Source organism: Vanellus vanellus (assembly GCF_965231255.1).
Source record: "Vanellus vanellus genome assembly, chromosome: 7".
NCBI classification, from domain to species: domain Eukaryota; kingdom Metazoa; phylum Chordata; class Aves; order Charadriiformes; family Charadriidae; genus Vanellus; species Vanellus vanellus.
In genome coordinates this window covers 30,587,315-30,609,236 of record NC_138912.1, presented here as the reverse complement: position 1 = coordinate 30,609,236, position 21,922 = coordinate 30,587,315, and the positions used below count along the sequence as shown (strand labels likewise).

Genomic DNA, 21,922 nt, shown 5'->3' with positions numbered 1-21,922 from the left:
GAACAGTCCATTTCTACATTTTCTCTTCTCCAATGTGTACAGCATCTGCAGCCTACATATTCTCACCCATTCTGCTGAAGACACACCACCTTCTATAAGAAAATCTATCCTTAGTCTTATGTTCTCTGATTTTTAATCTGTATTTCACATAACCTGCCTATAACCTTTGCCGTTACTGGCTGCCTGTGTCCCCAGCTCAGCACATCTGTGCTATGCTCATTTAGGTTAACTTTTTAAATATCTCCTCACCTCGTGTTCATAGTTACCTCCAGTTTCTGCCCTTAGGTCCGTTCTCTTTTTGTATTGCCTTCTTCCCTTCTGCCACTCCCATACCTTTTCTTCTCTCTGTCATCCAGTTCTGCAACAGTCTCCTTTTTCCTTTATTATGACCTGGTAATAGGTGAACAACATTTTCTGTTGCAACTGTTTAACTGATTATTTTGTCCACTTAAACTATTTTTTTCCCCAAGGCATGAGTCTGCTTTTTGGCAGAAATGTTTGAACTTTTCAATAAAATACAAGTGCGTGAAAACATGTGTTGTTTTTTTTCTTTTTTAAACCAGTGTCAAATCACATACATGCTTATACTCTACCATCATTCCTCATGAGAAAGAAGGTTCAAGCATAAAATTTCCCACTCATCACATGAACTAAGTGGTCCATTCAGGATAATCACATGTGACTAGAAACCTGCTGATGCATACACCAGACCAAAACAAGTTAGCTTTTGAAATCTTGTAAGAAGTTGGAGCTCTCCATTGAGACACAGAAAGGTTTGTCCCACCATCACCGGTCTCCCCACAGAGCTGCAGCCGCTCTGCCAGGAAGCCCACACCCTCCTTGGATGCAGTGGCAGCCCCGTTTTGGTTTCACAGCACACCCTTGCTACCTGGCCTGCTTGTCACAGCCTTCACCTTGCTGTAGCCATGCCAATTCCCATTAACTGCCTTCCTGAAACCCATATATTTCAAGACTACTTTCCCATCCCTCCTCATGACTGCAGATTTCCATTCCCTTCCTTTTTTCTATAAGCAAGCCTTGTGTTCTGTATATGCCAACAAATACCTCCACACGCTTCAGAGTGACATGCCTAATTATCACCGGAAGGCCAAAAGCGGCTCAAGTTAATGTGGGGTTTGGTTTATTTGTTGTCAGGGGGAATTGTTTGTTTGGTTTGTTTTTTTCTTAAACTTGCTATCTACTCGGGTGTTTGTTAAAATCCCCTGCTTTTCAAGGGGACTTCTAGTACGACAAATATACTAAGGAACACTACAGCTATGGCAAAAGTTGAGCCTGTAATTAAATTAGCATGTCATAGACTGGGACTACAACAGACTCCTGTATGCCCCCATGCACTATGGAAGACGTTGATTTAAAGTGCTTCAAATAATTTTAAATTATGATTTTAAAAAGCAGATTTTAATATCCACTCAATCTTTTTTCACATTTGTACATCTTCATTATTTCCCTAAGGAAATGTTCACCAAAAGTCAGTTGATACAACCATAACTGTCACATCAATTTTTACAAAATACGGCCTTTGCCTACAACGGACTACTACTTTTTGCATACCTGAAGGAGGTATAAACACTCCTCCTCACGTTCACAGAACCCAGTACACGCTTATTCTGCTTTCAATGTTCATAATTTTAATACATTAATCTACTGCAGAACTAGGTAAGTTGTAGTTTGTTTGTGATTTTTGCAAGGCTCTGCTCGCTTAACTCCTACCTATACAGCTGACAATCTCCCCATTTCCCTGGCATTCATGAGCTCCTTGTTGTTGCGGTAGGATAAGTTATTCTTTGATGTCACCAGCTCTACTCTTCCTTCTTCCCCCCATTGCAACGACCCTATGCAGATGTTGGTTATCCACGACCTAGGCTAGGATAAACGCCTGTCTTTACCACAAGGGCTGATTTTAATTCCTTCCAATATTTATCCCTGCTGCTCCTTCGTAAATCATAGCATAGTGGTAGCAGGGGGGTTCTTGACTGCGTCTTTGTCAGAGCTCTTCCTCTGCCTTATGCCCTTCACTATCTTGCCTTCTTTCCCAAAGGGCACACATTCAGTTGGCTATCAAACACCCACTACCTAGTCCTGTAACTGCTGTTCTCGAAAGCATGTTCGGCTCATTTCTCACACCTGCTAATTTTCCATTTCCTTCATTTTACTGCCACTGCTTCTGTGTTGTTACGTATAGGTATATAAAAAGGACAACTGGCACACATAATTATGACTATAAAACTCTGTGGGATTTTTTGCAGGTCCAGGCATGACTCAATGATGTGTAAACAGAACCTGGCTAAAATTCCCCACCTTTTACAGGAATTCCTTATTTTGTTATGTGTGTCAAAGAACAAAGATAAAGATAAGGCATCTGTTTACGCTGCAATTAAATTAAAATCTGATCCTAAATATCGACTACAGCTGATGTTTCTAAGGATTTCCATGGTGTTGCAAGTAATTCTACTTTAAATCATGATCTAAATAAGCAGCTGCATAATTTTTAATAATTTACTTCAACTTTTTTAACAAGCATATAAATCTGTTACTTTCCTAAGAAAGTGTTCTCCAGTCAGCTGGTATAAGCCAGAAGGCCAGGCCTGACTCACATACATATTTCCAGTTTGCACAGCAGAATACAGGATGAAATTTAGATCTCACTTTATGAAAATATTTGGTGTAATTAGCTTTACAATTTTCATCCAACTTGTCCCACCTCTAACAGTGCTGGAAGCTGTGAGGTAATCCGCACTGGCCTTCTCGAAACCTATATAATAGTACATCTATAAAACAGTAACACTTCGCATACCTGGTGCCTTTATACAAGCTTGACTTGCTCCCCCAAAAAAATGATTCCTCTCTATTTCTGCTGATGTGAAAGAGCTCGACTTTTTTTTTTTTTTTTAAACTCTTCAATATTTGAAAAGAATTTGGTAAGGCAGCTTATTTTTTTCTTTGATAAATGATCTTCAGTTTACAGCAAACCAAGAATTTAAAAGTGGTTGCCGTAAGTTCACTTCAAATTTTGAAATGGACTCCTTTTGAAAAGAGAAAAAAGCATTTAAATAACCCTTCCACGTAGTATTTCAGTAAGAACTGGATTTTTATTTCAACATTCAATCCTCTCAGTGACCTTTAGTCATTGTAATAAAGTGGAGATAGGGTCTTACAATACAGGAAACGGAGTACATCACTCTGGGGCAATCCTCAGTGAAGATGGCTCTTCAGACCTGTAAGCTGGCACTGAAAGGCCAGCTGCTACAAGGGCAAGTAACCTGCTGGCACAAGGCTCCGAGATCAGCCACTAACCCAGCATTCACTCACCTCCATTTTACCAAGAACAGCCTCTGAACACAAGTCTAACACAGAACTGACACACTCTGGAAACACAAATGTCTCGTTCACACATACCCAACATGCGCCTTTTAGATCTAACAACCACTCCTTTGCCGACAATGAATGGGAATAGAGGTTCAGGAAGATATGCTATCTTTCTTAATTCCTTCAGCCAGTTTTGACCCTGTTTGGTCTGCTCTTGCAGACATCATCATGAAGCTTCTGAACAAGTCTTCAGCAGTATTGTAAGGCATTTCTTTTTACTAACTTGTACACAGGAGCTAAGTTTTAACTGAAAGATAGCGGTGAGGTTTTTTTTTTTTTGTATGGATGAGCACTCTTGTAATATATTACGTTAGGACCACTAGCAAGAAAAGGGAATACACCAAAAAGAATTAGCAGAAATCTGTTCTCTAGTTACTGTGGTTTCATTTAGAGAAATAGCATGATATCATCATCTTCTTGGAAACCGAGTTAGCCAAGAAGGAATTTGCCTAAGGCAGGGAATAGCTTATGACCACTATCAGGGAAAAGAAAAGAAAAAGATTTAAATATTTAACTGGAAAATCCAAAACTAAATGCAGCTTCCATTAGGAATACTAGTTAGACATTTTAATAAATAGTGGTCTAGGTATCTACGGAAGTACTGGACTTCTTTCTTAGACACTAACTCACCACCACTGCAATGGTGAGATAGCAGAGGCGTGATAATTCACTTGTAGCAAGGTAGTGGATTTTGAGTTACAGGTCTTCATTTACTGAGTACAAGCCTAAAATCATCGCACCGTTCCACCCAGACTGGACACGGGATAGTACACATCTATCATCACTACCAATTCACCTTATTTCTCTCTGCAGTGATGGTTCATGCAGGGATGAAGATCACTTTTTCCTTCTAAGCAGTACAATACATACTCCTCCATCACCATCTTTTATAAGAAAAATGATGCCACAAGTAAAAAAAAAACAAAAAAAAAACCAAACCAAAACCCTCAAACCCCAAACTGCAAAACCAAACAACATCTGCATTCCTTAAAGCAATACATCCCTTCAGGATTTCTGAAGAACTTTTAAGAGCAAGAGTAACTTATCCGATTCCTCCCCGTCGCCCAAGACAATGTAATGAAACCAAATTCCAGATACGTTTGCAAATTGTATTTGAGACCCAAGGGAACGGGAAGAAATACAAGCTGAGCCGAAATGCAAAAAGCTCACTCTTCTATCATTTATGGCTCTTACAGAAATGGATTCAGACAAAACTTGGGCTCTCAATAAAAGCTTCAGCAGAGCTCTCCTATCCCATCAAATTTTGAGCTAGAAGTAAAACCATTGTTGATGAAGTACATGTTTTTTCTTCCGCTCCTTCCTAGTCACATAAATACAACTGAGGTGACAATAAATGCTTTGGGGGACAGAATGTGTTCATTGCATTGAAATTGTGCCTGGTGAACTGGATCATGGGATTTCAGCTCATGCAAGCTGAAACAAGTAGCTGACACTAAATCAAATGACACAACATTCTCCTCAGACAAATGTCTCTATGTAGGAGCTGGCAAGAAGAAGTCGAAACTCATAGCATTAGAGAAATGCAGACAGCCTTAGCCTCTAAACACCTTAGTTCACATTCTGGACTTCATATTACCAATTTATTTTGGTTGTGTTAAATGATCAGCATATCCATAACATACACAAGATCCAGGAAGAGGCCACAGTGGCTGAATAACAGCATTTATACCCCCTCTGCTATCCCTGAAACCATCTCCTGTCAGATCAGTACAGACAAGGTTTATCTATGTTTTGAAGAAAGAGATCAATATGCAGATCAATCACAAAATCTTTCCAGAAGCCCTAGAGGCTGACAGCTGCACAGTGTTTTCTGCTTTGGAGGCTTGCCAGCTGAATTAAATACCTTATCTATCCAGGAAGAAGAACGACATGCCTGCCCAGACATTTGCCACTGTACTGCTTCGTTTCCTCATACTAAGTTTTCTGGAACTAAGTATCAGGCAACCAGACTAGTTACTTCATACAAAAGACCTCATAGTGTCCTGTATTCTTCTATCATCTTTCTGAGAGATGAAAAAAGCAAAGAAAAAGTGCTTCCTCTACAGCAGCTGAGGGTGAAAGAAGGATGAATCTTTCAGAGCCGTGGTAAACGGCAAGAGGGATAACCCGCTCTGTTTAGGCACCTGTGTTTTTCCCCATTCTGGGGGAAGGAGTGACTCACAGTGGGAGCAGATCTGCTTCCATAACGAGGAAGGTTACACAGCTCCTCTCATCACCCCGTCAGAGGTGTGAGCTCTGGCAGATTAGCTGTAAAAACAGTTAATTAACATTTCTTGCTTGAACTAGAGGACTGGACTACCACAAGAAGAAAACATTTCCCTCATGCATAGCCCACTTAGCACTGTGTCCAACATAAAAGATTTTGGACTGAAGCCTTGCCTTATTTCAGTGCACACTCTGTTTAGAAGCCTACAACTACCAGATAAACTGGCCCTTATCACATCCAAGGCCTTGACAGACTAGAGAGAGAACAGAAATCACGTAATAAACCAGGGGGGAAGCGGACCCATCTGTTACCACATCTTCACCATGTTGCCTGCAAGACGAAAGTTAAAAACAAGCAAAATAAATACAGCTACAAGCCCCACCTTAATAGAGCAAGGCTATCTGGAAGGGTGACCTGTGAAGAGACAGAAGAGCGAACACCACACGTGAGACTGACAGGCATGTCAGCTGCCAGCTCTGCTGAGGCTTTACTTGCAAGGCACAAACTGAGGGGTGGTAAGACACCTACTGAAAAAGCTCTGCGAAAGATGTTTTAAACCCTGCTCCAGGACAGGCTCCTCAGTGATTAACAACTCACCGTAAACTGCTAGAAGAAATGACAATCTCAGTCTTGCTCTTCATTCCAGCCTTGCTAATTACTATATCCCAGACACTATCGTTACTGCCTCTAATACAGCGGATACAACTACAGCCTGCAGTTTCTATACGACATACCCTTCCCCTTTGGAAATAGGGGCCAGCATGTACTTTCAGAGAGGGAGGTTGGTTCACCATAACTAAGCCTAGGTTGAACTATATTAACTTTGTATCCTAAAAGTTCGTAAAGTTCGTAATGCTCCCCACCTTCTCAGAGCTCAAAAGTTAGTTTCATTTATCTCTACATTTAACAAGACCATTTGCTCGAACCGTTTTATTCTCCTTACACCACAAGCAGCTGCTTCAACCTGGTTAGACGAAATTCTCATATACAAAATGCATATTCTTCTTAGAATGGCATGACCTTTTAACGAAATATTAATGAATCTTATAACTTATCTCTGCACTCAATTTCCTTCCCAACCCCCAACTCACCTTAGCAAACTGCAACAGCCTTTTTTCAACTGCAAAGATGGAATACAACATTTGCTGCTCTTTTCATAAAATTAATGCCTTAAAGAAGACTATTGTACAAATGCCTCAAAATTCCAGCCGACAGATTCCAAAGTCAGAGGTTAGCAGGCTATATAGTAAGTCGTGTTTTCATTCCATCTCCTGTCTCCAGCCGCTCCACTGACACACTTCTGTCTTACAATTTTGTATATTCTTTAACCTAATTTGTTACAGGCTTTTCCTTCTTGGCAAGTCTGAAAATGACCCTAGTTCATTACCTCTAGTCTTCCATTTCCAGTTTGCTTAAGAACATTTTCTGCCTTCCCACTTCTCCCGCTCTCTCTTAGGTGGCATTTACAATGAACTTTAGCTAATTCCCTGAACCACAGGTGGAACATGAGGAGGAGGGAGCTCTTAGCTTTTTAATCCCTGCGTCTGCTAGAAATATTACACTTTCATCTGGCTTTTTTTTGGTGGAGCTCTTTGTCTCCATTGTACTCACACTCTGACAAAGAAAGTACTACTCCCACATCTGCCCCACTGCCCCAGTTTGATGCCACCAACACACAGTCCAGTGTGGAAGGGCACACGCAGATCAACAATGTTGCTCTTGGAGCAATTCTCGCTGCCTTGGACTACCTGACTAACCAAGCTGGAAACATCTTTGTTCGCCTTTATCAGTACGTGCTACCAATGCAATTGAATCCACTCAGCCACCAAACTGCAGATTCTCAATTTTACTGTCTATAAAACAAACAAAACAAAAAACAGAACACCTTTTCCACCTCACTCCCACTTTATTCCCATGTAATTCACAGATGCAACTATAGTCCAAGCGAATAGTTGGTTTTTTTTTTTTTTTGACAGACTTGCTTCAGTTCACTGATGAAATACTCTCAAGTGCTGCTACGGTGTAATTATTGAACAGACTTTCACACTGTAAGCCTAAAAAAGGCCATACCTTGACCATGCAGCCCAACCTTCTGCATAATTTCTACCAAAACTTTGCTCCCAGTAACCATTGCACTATAGCATGAGATCCAAAATTGACTTGAAGGCTTCAAGAGAACTAACCACAAGCCCTATTGACCCCGTTGCAAGTTTTGAAATTTTCTCCCTTGAACTGTGTTCCTGGGTTCTACCCTATTTTATCATGACTCCAATACGGTCCTACTTCTGGCTAATGAAACTCATGAACCTTTTCCTTCTTGTTATGCTTACACGCAAATAGGTATTTCTCCTGTATTTGTTGAAGCTTAAGCAGATGCTTAACTGACTTCTCACTAAACAATACTAAACTTCTTATATCTCACTTGAAAACATGAACACTGTGTTTTCCTTAAATACAAGTTTATTTACTTGAAACAGGAAACCATGAAAATACCCGATTCTTGCTTTTGTGACTGATTTCTCTCACCCCCCTTAAAAGTAGTTATTTAAAAACACAGAAAATTCTGTAATAAGTATCTTTACTAAAAGTCAGTAAGTGAATATAATTATGTATGATCCTCTTCAACCTGACTCAACAATGAACCAAAAGAGGAAAAAAAGAACCTCTTATGACTTGATAACCAAAACACGGTGAACAAGAGCCCCCTAAGGAAAGGGCAAAATGAAGCCAGCAAAATAAATTAACATTCCTTATTTAAAAAAAAAAATAATTAAGTTTACTCCTCAGCTAGAGTTGGATTTTTATGAGTTTATACCCTAGTAACAACCATTTTCCCTTCCTAGTTTAGAGAAGCATATGGAACGGTGCATTAAGAATTCGAGGTTCTAACTACAATGTTGTTCAGCTTTTACAGATCTGAAATTTAGGATATAAAGCATCTAATTTCCTTCTGAAAGCACTCAGTGTTTTACAAGACGACCAAAAAACAAAACACAATCAAGAGTTCTCCCTCGGCTTATTTGCTATTAAAGCTGCTGAGCAAGGCATACTTAATGAACCCCTATACCTACTTAAAAGAATCTCTCAATTTTTACAATTAGACCTCTTCAATTGAGGAAAAAAACACCCCAAATAAATAGCTAATAGCAACATCAGCCTAGTAAATTCTATTGATATATCTAAACAATGTCTTACTTCCAGAAAGTTTTCAAGTTGCCTGTTTGCATTCCAAGAGCAGCCTGACAGGAAGCCAGCAGCAGCTGTCAGACAAATGTTCTCCCTGGAAAAAACGGGCAGCTCTCTTGTGGTAGCTTGATAGGTACATTTGAGGTTTTCATCCCTCCACAAATAAGCACTGTCTTAAGATAAATTCTTCACTTGGGACCTCAAATGTAAAGGAACAACTCTTAATCTTGTCTTTCTCTTTTTGGAGGCTCATTACCAGAGAGCACCAAGAGTATTTTCCCACTGATATAATCTCATCCACAGGAGTCAAGCCACATCTTTTCAGAAGACTGAGCACAAACAATGGCTCATGCTTCTTCAGGCACTATTAGACCCTCCTGTTGGTCTCCCTTAAGTAGGGTGCTGTGTTCTACACCTCACAATTTCAAGCAATCCAGGATCCCTCTCTTGTTCATAGTAAACCTCTAAAGCTTTGTCCTCAGAATCTAGACCAAAAGAGTTTTTTGCCCAAGTTTTCTTTTAGTCCAGGCATAAATATTAGCATTTCCTTGTAAAACAGCTTCCTGCAGATTTCAGACTCTGAGGACAAGCATACTGCTGCGTTCAGCTACAGAAACAGTATGTAGAAATTGACTAAGCACATGAAATTGCTTAAAAAGACAAAACTCCCTGAACAGCCTACTTACATTTGACACGATCCAGAGATTTCTTCCATTTAAGCACTAGATTTTCCTTCAGCTGTAACAGTGCCAGGAACTAGATTGTGCCGTATAATCTTTAGGAACAAAGGAGTTGCAACAAGGTTCTTCACAACTCGCTGTTTCTTCCCTGTGATTGAAGGGACTAAAAATACTACAGTATATGACAGACATAAAAGCAGCACTGGGTGTAGGCAGTAGCCCGCAGGTTACACTAACGGAACCACTTGGAGCAAGTGTAGATCAGCATCTTCCATCTGGGAAACATCCCCAAAAAGATGCTAGCCAGTGGAAATGGAAATCATCTTTACAGATTTATTTATTTTTTTTTAACCAAGGAATATGCACTCTCCTACAAAGGAAATTGTATTTAAAAAATATTTATAGTACTCTTCACTAAGTTATTAGTACAGGGGTACTAAAATATTTCTGTTAACACAGGGAAAGTGACAGCAGTCAACTTGTGAGGCTAGAATTTTATTGTTCCGTAAGTCAATACATAAACATAGCATATTTACCAGAAACGGAAAGTCTGAGTTGTCGACATTAGCTCAAAAACTTTCTTGTGCCCAAGAACTCACTTTTTATTCCAACAAATAGCAATAGAGTTTAGCAAGTATAAATTTCTCAATGTTATATCAATTTCACTAATAGGGAACATTTCTTTTAGACCAAGCTAAACATACCAATTTGGAGAAGAATTAGAAACAGACTAAGATATACAACAGTATGGTAAATTTATGATACTTGGGTTTACAGCAGGCCATCCTCAATTCCCTCTTTCTGTGCCAATTGTACAAGCTTGTAAGAGCTGAGGACTGCAAGCTCTTCTGAAGGATGAGACTTCATCCACAATACTGAAATTTAGTCACTGGAAGAAAGACACTTCTATTGCTATTCAACAGTTTGACAAATCTAGTATAAAAAAAAAAAAAGTGTAGCTATTCTGTCCAGTCAACATTAAAGCAAGGAGTTCTCATGTGTGCTCCAGAAAGAGACTAAAGCTCATACGAGACAAATGCCGCATTGTTTCCTTATCTTGTCTCCTTTAAACTTTTTGGTCACCTCACCTGTCAAATCCAATGCATTTCTGACAATTGCTCAAACTTTTCTGAAATTTCTGTCCAGGTAGAAGTCATTACTGCATTTAGTGCCATATCCAATTTGTTTAATTCTTCTGTTGCTAAAACACCATTTATAGAATCTTAACTGAAAACTGCTGCATCTCAACAGCATTTCATGAAGCAGCTCTGCATACAATGTACTAGTTTAGAAATTACTTCCTTTACTTCCTGCAGTAACAGTAAAAAAAAAAAAAAAAAGGTAAGTAAATTTGAACTGCCGTCAAACCCATTAAAAAGCAGATAGACTATTTTACTCATATATTAAAAATAATTTACTTTCCCAAAATACTGTACAATTAGAAGCAGTTCACACTATCTCGAACACAGAGCTGGAAAGTGTTTGAAGAAAAACTAATAAGTCTGAATCACATTGCACTGAAACAAAACGCTGAAATGCTTTACAACTCTGACTTGCAGCAAAACTGCTTGTAACCATGAATTTTTATTTAGTATGTGCACTAGGCAGGCTGTCAGACAGCTGAGGAGTCTTGGTTTACTTTCTCCTGCCACCTCCACCGCCCGCAAGCATGGTGGCAACCCGAATGAAGATGTTCAGTGTATCTGTGTAGATACCCATGCACCTAGAAAAACAGGAAATCAGTTAATATTGTTAAACAAAAATAGTATTATTTGATGTTTCACACCATTACACTTCATTTTTAAAAGCCTTCATGAAGCATCTGTAACAAAACCCAACTATGATTGTCCTTAGTGCTCATTATGTCAAAAAACCCCTGCATTTTGGTTCTACCATGTCTGCCAGCAGTCTTAAAATATACTGTTCTCATACAGTAGCACTCTACTTTTATGCTTATAAACTTTCAGCTGTTTATTTACCAGAATTTTGAAGGTCAGTATTATTCTATTTTAAGAAACCAGAATGAAGGAGGTAAACAATTCAACTAAGATCAGACAGACAATGTTTACGAGCAAGTTACCTGTTAGTCAGACTTGGTCTTTACTGAGAGTCAACTAATCCTTCTTTCCCTATCTATCGGACTGTTGAAGTTTTTTTATTTAGTCACAAAGACTAGTGAATATTAAGTGACTATGAAAGACACAACAGTTTTTGTCGCAGCTGATAATTAACAGCTATTTTCAGAAAGCAGCTATAAGTTCTCCCAGTAATGCTTTAGAAAACAAAAATACTTGTTAGAAAGTACCACTAGAAGGATGTGACAACACACGTTCAAACCCATTTCTCTAATTTCAGGCAGATGATTTCAGTTTTAACTCCACTAGTTTTTTTCACATTGTATTTTTAAAGCCTGTGATTCTTCACATTTAACAGCAACATGCTTTTGAGCGGTAAGCAGAAGGTCTGGCTATTTTGAAAGCTATGCTTTCAATATAACTTGAAGCAAATTCTTACACTGATGTTGAGATCGTTTGTGTTAACACAGAATACTTACGCATTGATTGGATCATATTTTGTTACTCCGTAGTATGGAATAGTTTCTGCACGCTTGATAACATGCTGTGTATCGTAGAGCAGGAACATGCCAAAGAGTACCAATCCACCATAGACAGCTACCGAATACAAGCCAGCACCAAAAGCAGAAGTAGGAGGCAAAAACATGGATCCTGGAAAAGGTGGTACAGTAGTGTTAAAGAGAGTTAGTACGTGTATCTGCTACTCTGAGTTGGGTCAAACTTCAGTTACTGTAGCACACATTTTCAATGAGTATTCAATTCTCAATTTGTGGTGCGTTTTTGACACCAAGAGCTTTAATACACGAGCTGAAGATATAACATACGTAAACTGATCCAGTAATTTTGAACACGCTAGGGAATCATGTGTACTTCTCTCCATGCGAAAGTAATTCTGTCCCTAGGACTACAACAATGCCTAGAAACACGTAAGGGAGAAGACCAAGTGGATCAAGAACTAAGACCATGTTTATTACCTTCCCTAGTTGCTGGCATTAACCAAAAATACAAGCCCACTATTGGCAATTTGTTGGATTAACACTTGCCAGAACTGTAATTTCATGTTTGTTTTCAATAACAAATTTAACAGAGTATTTTCTGCTGTTCTAGCATTGCAAGGGGTATTTAAGGCAAAGCTTAACTGGACAGACCAGTCTGCAATTAAATATAAACTTCAGCTCCTAAGGCGCAGTTTGCAACCTACTTTATCTGACAGTATTAAAACAGTATTTTACCAATTGAAGAGGCAAGAACAAAGCCTAAGCCTATTCCAAGTGGTCCTCCCATGTTCAGAAATTTTTCACTTGGAGCACACATGGCCACAGTTGAGAGCCCTCCGACGATTCCAGCAGTATACCAGGCAGCTCTGATCAGCAAAGGACCACCCAAGAAGGCTAGAGGAGCCACCACTGCACCCATGACACCTATCCAAAGGAAAATAAAACATTTGTTAAGGTTTGCAACAGTGCTAGTAAAAACACCACCTGCCAAAACAATTTTTTTTTTCTTTTCCAGTTAGATAACACAGCTCAAACTAATCTACTTACATGACAAAATACCAACACTCTTGATTGCACACCTATCTAGAAGGGAGCACAAAATTGGCAACCTGAAGTTCCATGACCTACTTTTATCTAGCTCTGGAGAGTACTTCAGGGAGGTAGTCTTTGGAAGAAAGGCTAACAAAAGTCAACATATTGATCTGTTCAAAACAGAGCTGGTAAGAGATACTTAGCATAGACTAATCAACTACTCAATAGCCACAGGAGCACTCGACATTAAAAAGGAAGACAGACCTATGCTACAACAATTAGGCAAGTAAGTCAGACTTTTTGCTAGAATCTTGTATGAAACCTCTATCTAGCCCATTCATATCACGTTAGGTTGTTTAACTTTATAACAATCCCTAAAATAAACACAATTTCTCCTTGGCAGAAATGTTAGTTCGAGAGGCAAATGCAATTCCAGTGTCTTTCCTGAACCATAAATTATTTCTGGCACAAGTGTTTTGATATTTGAAGTAGGTATCATTAGTGAGAAACAGCTCGTGTACCTGATGGGAACATGTATCTAAGAAGCAGCAGTTTAATACTAAAATCTCATTTTTCTAGTCAAGTTTTCAAATACTCTACTACCCCGTACAGCTGAAGAACGGCAGGTGTAGGCAACAGTGCTTACAAGAAAGATACCATGCCAGAAAGCAGTCAGGAAACCAAAGCTGCTATGAAACCAATTAGTTCTATCCAATTGGCACATATATATCTTAAGTTTAACTTGAGCATGACTTTTAGAAAGTTATGAAAAATATTAAGAGTAGCATTAAGGGCACTTAAGAAAGCTTCCTGACATTCAGGAGTTCTCATTGGTCTCTGAAAAATCTTAACTCTTCCACAGCAGTATATGAAAATTGACCTTAAAGTCAAAGCTTTGTTAAAGTAAGAATGTAGTCACACTGGAACACAGACATCTCTACGATAAACACTAAAATCACATACCCGAATGCATCATCCAAGCCAAATGTTTAGCTGCTGGACTATCTTCATAAGATATGGACCTGACCAACATTCCAGCACCGATCATAGCTGCAAAAGTTGCACCTATTGCCTGTAAAAACAGCATTATGGAGCTTGTTAGCATTAGGACATACGGTTTCTGTTCTAACCTAAGCTAAAAGCCAATAGCATAATTCTGACAAGAGCAACCTAATTCGTAATTGGAACATTTGTAAATTTTACTCCTGTAAGGTTACAGTCAAATCTGCAGATCCTAGTCTGCAGTAATTCCCATTTTATGTTTACTCAGTCTTCTAGGAATCCAAGTTTAGCAGTAAGATGGCAACAATCTCTTAGTTGTGTAAGGTAATCCTTATTAAGGTACCAGAAGTGTCAGCCTTATTTTCTTCTTGTACATTTCTCCCCCCAAAGCCAATACTCAATTCACATGCTTTTGCTACCAACGATTTTTAATCCTCATTGCCTCCTTGTACTGATGATTCCAAGCAGAATCACCCAGCAGCTAGCGAACTGGTCAGAAGTGTACAACTTCAGTTTATCACCAAGAATGTATTATTAAATTAATCTCCGTAAAATTATGTAGGTATTAGCATTTAACTATTACTGTTATACTTCACTTAACACACTGAGTGTGTACTAAGCAGACTCATTTTGTTAGGAGTTTGCACAGATGATTTGCTTATCAGTACCATTTCAGCCTTAGCAAACAGGAGATGGCTTTCAAAGAGCTATACAGAAGAGCACAGGGAAGAGTAAGAACACATAGGGACCTCAGTTTCCATTTTTAGAAAGTGACAGAAATAATGTCATTAGCCTCTGTAACAGGTTCTTACTTGCGTACAGTTGGTAAGGATAGCATAGCATTTTTTTGCTCATGTATTTTGCCTTTGACAAATGATCAAAGAAGTATAGAAGGTGCATGTTAGCATATAATTAGAATCACCAAATCTTAAATCACAAAACATCATTAGAACACTTAAGTAGCCTTTATGGATAAGGACAGTACCGTAAAAGAAGTTTTGCCCTACTTTTCACCAAGTAGCTTACATTTCACATTTTTATATTGACCGCCACATTTAGGGTCTTTTCTCTGTAAATGTTTTTACGTTTATAACATAAGCTTACCAGCCAGGAGCCTCTTGTCATAAGGCTCATGAGTGCCGGAGATCTGCTTACTGCTACAGCAGACAGTGCCGTCAAGCCAATGCTTCCCGCAAAGTACATGTAAGTAGAGTGAATTCTGTCTTTCACATACTGTGGCCAAATACTGAAAAATAGAGGAGTCATACACAGCTGTGCAATTACCAGTATCAGGATGAAGACCAACTGAAAACACAATCAAGCTCTTAAATATATTCATAGCTGTAGATATAAGGGAGGTTTCATAATAATGGTGTGGTCTAGCAACTTCTGCCAGAAGTTTACCTTACAACAGGGGGCTGAACTTTTAAATCTTGCTGGTCTAATGTAACATAACTCTCTAGAAACACTTCAAATTACAAATGATGCTAATTATAGTTCAATCCTAAGGAAGACGCATACATGAGAAACGAAATAACGAATACTTTTTAACTATGGAAAAATAGGGAATGGTGTATATGTAGTAAATCGGTTTAAGGAAAAACGTTTACAGAATGTGCACTGGGCACTAAGTAGCCCGCAGCGCAGCACACGAATTGCTGAGTCACAGCGCACATGATTACCTGACATCACAAGATACAAACGTCATTTTGAGAGCTCTAACAATAGCAACAGACCTAGACGTGAATGAGTTTCTGCAGTATGATTTGGTCGTACTACGGACAGGAAGCGTTCCCTGCTAACACCAAACTTAAATATAGTGCACACATTTTCTCCCATTTTACTCTTTCGACCCCTTACTTCAAGGCTTGTAGAGATAAAAATTACAGATAGCTGTATCAATGAAAAGCTTCTCATAGATACAACTAGCAAGCATTCAATATGAATGCGGACGGTCACTTCCAAATATAAATGCAGAATAAGTAAAGCAAAATCTCTTCAGCACTCACTTCTAAGCCCATGCTTATCACTAATCACCTTTTAATCCTAAGCAACTATATGGTTTTGCCATCGCAGTCAGGTTTTTGTTGGCCAAAAAGCAATACACTGAAGTTTTAAGCAAATCATATTTATTAGAACAGGACTTATACCAAGATAAGTAGTGTGTTGAAAGAAGACTCTCTTTCCAACACGCTGTATTAAAGTTTAATGAACAGTCTCACAGGAACACCAGGCAAAGTGGTTTTACCAATATGTTTTACAGAAGACTACCCTTCATAAATTATTGGTGGCACACCTCATAAGACATATTTATGTACTCTTCACAAATAAATTTCAAATTTAGCAAAACAAAGGAACTCAAGTCAATATCCATTTAAACTTGCATGATTTAAATTTTGCTTTCAGTTACATACTTTAAAATTGTGCACAGACAGAGGTGAGGGATTTCTGTTTGGAGCTTATGTTTTTTTAAGCTGGGTGTACACTGCGTGATACCAGTTAAAGAAGAGACACATATAAAGAGGTAGCAAAGTCAGCTAACTGTTTTAAGTAAAAAGTACGTTATGCATCTTACTTACACAGCTTTTTCAATAGCTCCAATCTCACTGGACATGCCCATTCCATAGTAACAGAGGGCTCCCAGGCCAACAGCAGCCCCTCCAGCAACAATAAATTTCCCCAGGCGGTCAGCTATATTGAAAACAAAAATCCAAACTCTCATGAATACTCTTTCTTGGTTACTTAATAACATCCTCACATGAATTCTGTTGTATCTGCAATAGGTGATCCATGTTAGGCTTCTTTCTTAAAGTTCCACTTAACTTCCAAGTCACTAAGTTACCAGTTCTCAATAAGCTACGTGTGGAAAACTCTAGATTCCGCCTACCAACACAATGTAGCTTCATAAAAAAGAGTAAGAAATAAGAGACCTTCTAGTAACATGCCAGGTTTACCAACCTTCTTTACAGTGACAGGAATTCCAACACAAAACCAGTTAACAGGTTCTCCAACAGAAGAGTTCACCTGTCAGCTGATTCAGCATACCCTTTCGCTATCCAACTCACTATAAAACAGGAGAAAAACTAGACATTGCATCCTTTCCTGTCATTCATCTGCCCTTAGCACTTGCTCCTTCGAGAATGCTCTGGTAGCAATTGGATCCAAATCAGTTTAAAAAAAAGGACTTTCAAAGCTCATGGGCAAGAACACATGATTTACTATTGGTTTCTGCTGTCCGATTTTTAGACATACTGCCTGTGTGCTACATACCAAATTACTGCTCAAATATAAATATCAATCATAAAATATTGTTATAAGTGGAGTAAGAGCAGCTGAGACCAAATACTTTGAGTTGTATAACTCACTTTAAGACTATATTTTTTCTGAGTGTTATAGCCAAGACACTATCTAGCCAACCTACGTATATTCTATTAGTCATTTCAACACTATTATAGGACACTTATAATCTGTTCTGCTAAACACTGCTATCTAAAAAAATCCCTTTGTAATCTACTGAAATTATGATCCACACTACATGTACTAGCAAGCACAGTAAGCCAATGCCTTAAATAACAATAGCATCAGAAACTTTTTTTTTTTCCCCACAAACCATACACGCTGTAGAAAAATCCTTCTTTTAAACAGTATACAAAGCAGAGGCAGTAAAGCAATCATTAGCATATTTTTTTAATATCTGCAACCAAATTTCCATTAAGACGCAACCGTTTTGGACTTAATAGTTCTCAACAGCAGCTTAAAGTAGAGACGAGAAATTTCCCCATACTGTAACATATTTGCAGCTTTAAACTTTACAAGGAAAGACAAGCAGAGAAATTCTCCAGTGGTTTGAGGGAAATTACTAAGCAAACTTATGTAGGAAAAAGATATTCTCAGTCTCTTTAATGGTTTGAAGGAAACCAATTCCTTTGAGGAAGTTTAACGTTAAGCTTCAAAGATTCTCAGTATTTAAAGCAGAGCTACTCTACCTTTAAGTGCTGTTTCAGCAGATGGCTCAAATGCCGCTTCTTTAATTTCCTGGCCAATTTTTCCACGCCTTACACCCGTTCTTACTCTGGTGGCATAGCACTGTCAGAATCAAAACCAAAAGAAACATTTAATGACATTAAATAGAAGATGCTTCTTATCAATTTACTTGCTACGCTTAAAATCGCTACATAGCCTTTAGTCCCATTGTACTAAACAAGGCCATAAGGCTTTTTGTAATAAACACAAAACCACACTCTTGTAAAGAAAGCAATGTTTTTTATGAAACTACTCTATGAAAACATTTTTATATAAAAAAAATTTCTTATGCAATGGTTACACTTTACAGCCACTAAATCTGGAAAAGCAGCACGAATTCTTTGCTTTCAACTCTAGCCTTGATTTATGGAACAAACCTTGAATGAAGGCCTATAAACTTAAAGATTTTTAAGACTAACAAGTTCCAAATAAATACAGTACACCACTCAAAGTCTTAGTAAGCTGCAAGAGCAACACAGAGTAAACTTGTATTTAAGTTCAGCAAGAACTTTTGAAGTTTCCTCTCCATTTTTTTCCAGTTATTTCTAATTATATACAGGCAAGGGCTCACTCAAAGCTGTAAGTTTGTTTTAAACTAAAACCTGAAATCTACAAGCATTGCTATCATCAGCCATTAGAGCAATAAAATTCAGGAAGTTTACCACAGCACTTCAGGTTTTTTGTGTTTTGCATCTAATGAAATCTAGCCCAACACTATAACTATGTAGCACTAGCCACAGAAATAAAACCATAAAAAAAAAAAAAAAAAAGAAAAAAAGGTTGCCCACGCACAAAAAAATCCCCAACACACCTACAAACTTAGGATGCCTAAAACAGTTTTCTATACTTAAAATGAAAACGCAAGAGGTGAAGAATTTGCCATTAGCACTTTCACCAAGATGACAACAGAAGAGCAATGCCTTCTAACAGTTGTCAGTTACCTGAGTAAAAAGCAAGAGTGACACATCTCTCAATAAAGAATAAACAGACAGTGTTTTAGGATAATGACAGTCCCATTTTTAAAATTGCTGGTAAGACCCATGATAGTCCTGCCATAGTTCAGAAATTGCTCTAACCTGGGCTACAGCTCTAAACACATATTGGGACTAAAGTCCTTGAAAATAAAGTTTTGAATATTATACTTAAGACTCTTAATTGGAAACACCGAGCTAGGAGATCAGACAAAAACTTCTGCTCCTCACACCCTGGGAGGTTGACTTACGCTTATTCATCACTAACTACCTCCTTTAAGTTCTTTTTACCAGTATTTTCAATAGGGAAACAGTCATTCAAACAAAATACTTTTAAATTAGAACAAAATGCTTTTAAAGCCCCCTTTTTTTGATTAAGTAACACTCTTCCCTCAGTAAATTAGAGCAGGTACCCCAAACAAGCAGAAGGCTCAAGATCATCCAAAACAGGTACTCCGTGCAAAGCAATTCTTTTGGCAAAACACTTAAACCCTTAAAAATATCAGCCATCGGAACCATTAGAAAGAGAATTACCTTACCTGGTTAGGCTGCCACAACCTGTATGCTTTTATATTGGAGTTCCTCAAAGCTGGGGAAGACTGAGTAATGGTGGGGCGGATAGTCTGGCATGATAATGCCCTCAGGCATACTAGCCTTGCAGCCAGCATGGTTGCTTAGGTAATTTAATACACTGTATTCCTGCAAGTACATAAGAAAATACGCTTTACTATTTCATTACATGGTTTTCAGACAAAGTACACTTATACTGCTCATTCACAACTACACTACAGCCTATAATAGAAATGGAATTGTCACTGTCACTAGACTACTGTAGTAAGAATCACAACTTTCTTAAATGTACAGTTTACCTCTGTTCTATCTAGATTTGTTTCCCATTTCCATCAGAAGCTTGTCTCTCACAACTTACCTGAAAACAGTATAACATACCACTTTTCATACATATAAATTACATCAAGAACCTTTACGTACTTATGTTTGAGTTACTTTGGTAACTAATGTTCATTTTGAGACATAACGCTGCATGAACTCTGCCCTCTAAATAGATATTTAAAATGATGCTTCAATTTTACATAAACTTCAGCAAAGTATGAACCCAAATGAGTAAACAGTATAACACAATTGGCAGAAAAAGTTTTAGGTAAGTTTTAAGCTATTCTTTGAAAAATTAATTAGCTTTATAGACATGGTGTTCAGTCAAGGTCACAGCCCGGAACACAAATTCAGGTCATACTGTACAGTTTTGATTAGAGAACAGTGACGCCACTCATGGGCAAATCGACAGCACAAGCAGACACCACCCTGTGTATTCTGCAGGTAGCATTAAAATTGCTAGCTTACTTCCACAAATAGTGCATGTGTTACACCTAAAAACCCCAAAGCCCTAACAGTTACATGTATTTTAATTATGACTACATACAGTGTCTGATATCATAAGACACCCCAACCACCAATACGTTTTTTTAAACAACTGTTCATAGCCTACATGCACAGTATCCAATCTAATTTACTAGTATTTTCAATAAAGATAATTTTAAACACGCATGAGAAACGAGCGCCCACAGCGTTGGACAGCTAGCATTAACCACAAAGAAGCGAGCGTGAGAAAATAATCCTGCTGCTAGAAAAAGTCACTTTGCTTTGAAGATCAGTTATGAAATCCTGCTTTTATAAGTGGAGGTACTTCCACACACACACACATCCTGCTTCTGCCACTAGACCCCGCTCTTCTGCTGGGATGATACAGCTTACAGCAACTTACACTGAGAACTCTGTGATTTTGATTTTATTTTTTTTGAAAGTAATATTCGAGGTAAGACAACTTCAAGCATTAAATTAATAACAAGGATAAACGACAACAGAGTGTTAAAAAGAAAAAAAAAAACACCACCATTAGCATTCCAACGTACTATCAAACACAGCAGCAAAGAAACCCTGCGAAGCCCCTGCTGCACCAAAGCACGGGGAAGGAAACCCGTCCCAGCCGAGGCAGGGCGGCCTGGCTGCCCTGAGGGGGCAGGGTGGCGAACAGCGCCCACCTCGGGCCTGGGCCTGGGCCTGGGGCCCGGGCCCGGGGCCCTCACTCGCTTTCGGCACAGGCCCGAGCCCTCTTCCCTCTTCCCGCTCCCCGCCACAGCGCCCCAGCGAGGCCCCCGCAGCCCCCCACGCACCTGCGTGACCGCTTTTCTCCCGCTCAGCCCGACCGACCCCGCTCCACCACCGAGCGCGCAAATCCGGAACAACGCCACAGGGGCAGAAATGACGTCAGGACGCTCCGCACGCTCCCTGTGACTGGCTCGCTCAGCCCACGTGACTCCAGAGCACGCATGCGTCGTTAGCTCGAGGAAGCCGGGTAAAACGACGCGCCGCAGTCCCCGGGAGGGGCGCGGGAGCCATCTTTAATGAGGGCAGGGAAGCTTCTGGAAGGTGGCTCAGGCCGGGCTCTGCCTTGCGCAACTCTGCTGTGTCGCAGCCCGTAAATCAGGCGCTGCTCACGGTGCAGTTGCCGCTCCCGCCGGGAGGCGGAGGAGAGCCGTCGCCCGCCCCACAGGGCGAACGGCGCTGACCAGCAGCCATTTCACCCGCCGCCGCGGCGCCATTTCGAGCGGGGGCGCCGCCGGGCGCTGGGGCCGCCCGCGCCCTCTGCGGCAGGGGAGAAGAGGCGATGCCGCTCCCCGCGGGGCGAGCGGCGGCTGTCGGCGGGCCGGCCTGGCCCCTGTACATAGCGTTTCTCGAGGTCCCTGATCCCCTGGGGGTTGTAACCGCAGCGGCCTCGGTGCAGCCGCGTGGGGAGAGAGGTGCCCGGCGGGCGGGCCGCCCCTGC

At 39.7% G+C, this 21,922-nt stretch overlaps 1 protein-coding gene across 1 annotated transcript; it reads right to left on the bottom strand.

The window, feature by feature from the left end:
• Positions 1-9,954: 9,954 nt before the first annotated feature.
• GHITM (growth hormone inducible transmembrane protein) lies at positions 9,955-21,341 on the bottom strand. Its single transcript, XM_082486451.1, has 9 exons — positions 21,270-21,341; positions 19,620-19,779; positions 18,073-18,172; positions 16,666-16,777; positions 15,191-15,332; positions 14,048-14,156; positions 12,788-12,976; positions 12,035-12,206; positions 9,955-11,203 (listed from the first exon to the last, which is right to left on the bottom strand). Exons 2-9 carry the CDS (start codon positions 19,746-19,748, stop codon positions 11,116-11,118), a joined length of 1,041 nt encoding a protein of 346 aa, XP_082342577.1. The 5' UTR covers positions 19,749-19,779; positions 21,270-21,341; the 3' UTR covers positions 9,955-11,115.
• Positions 21,342-21,922: the final 581 nt, after the last annotated feature.

Coding starts and splice junctions, on each gene's coding strand:
- GHITM (XM_082486451.1), bottom strand. CDS start 19,748: ATGCTGGCTGCAAGGCTAGTATGCCTGAGGGCATTATCATGCCAGACT. Junction 12,207..12,787: donor TGTTCTTGCCTCTTCAATTG/GTAAAATACTGT, acceptor CACCTTTTCCAG/GATCCATGTTTTTGCCTCCT. Junction 11,204..12,034: donor AAATATGATCCAATCAATGC/GTAAGTATTCTG, acceptor CTGTTTTTCTAG/GTGCATGGGTATCTACACAG.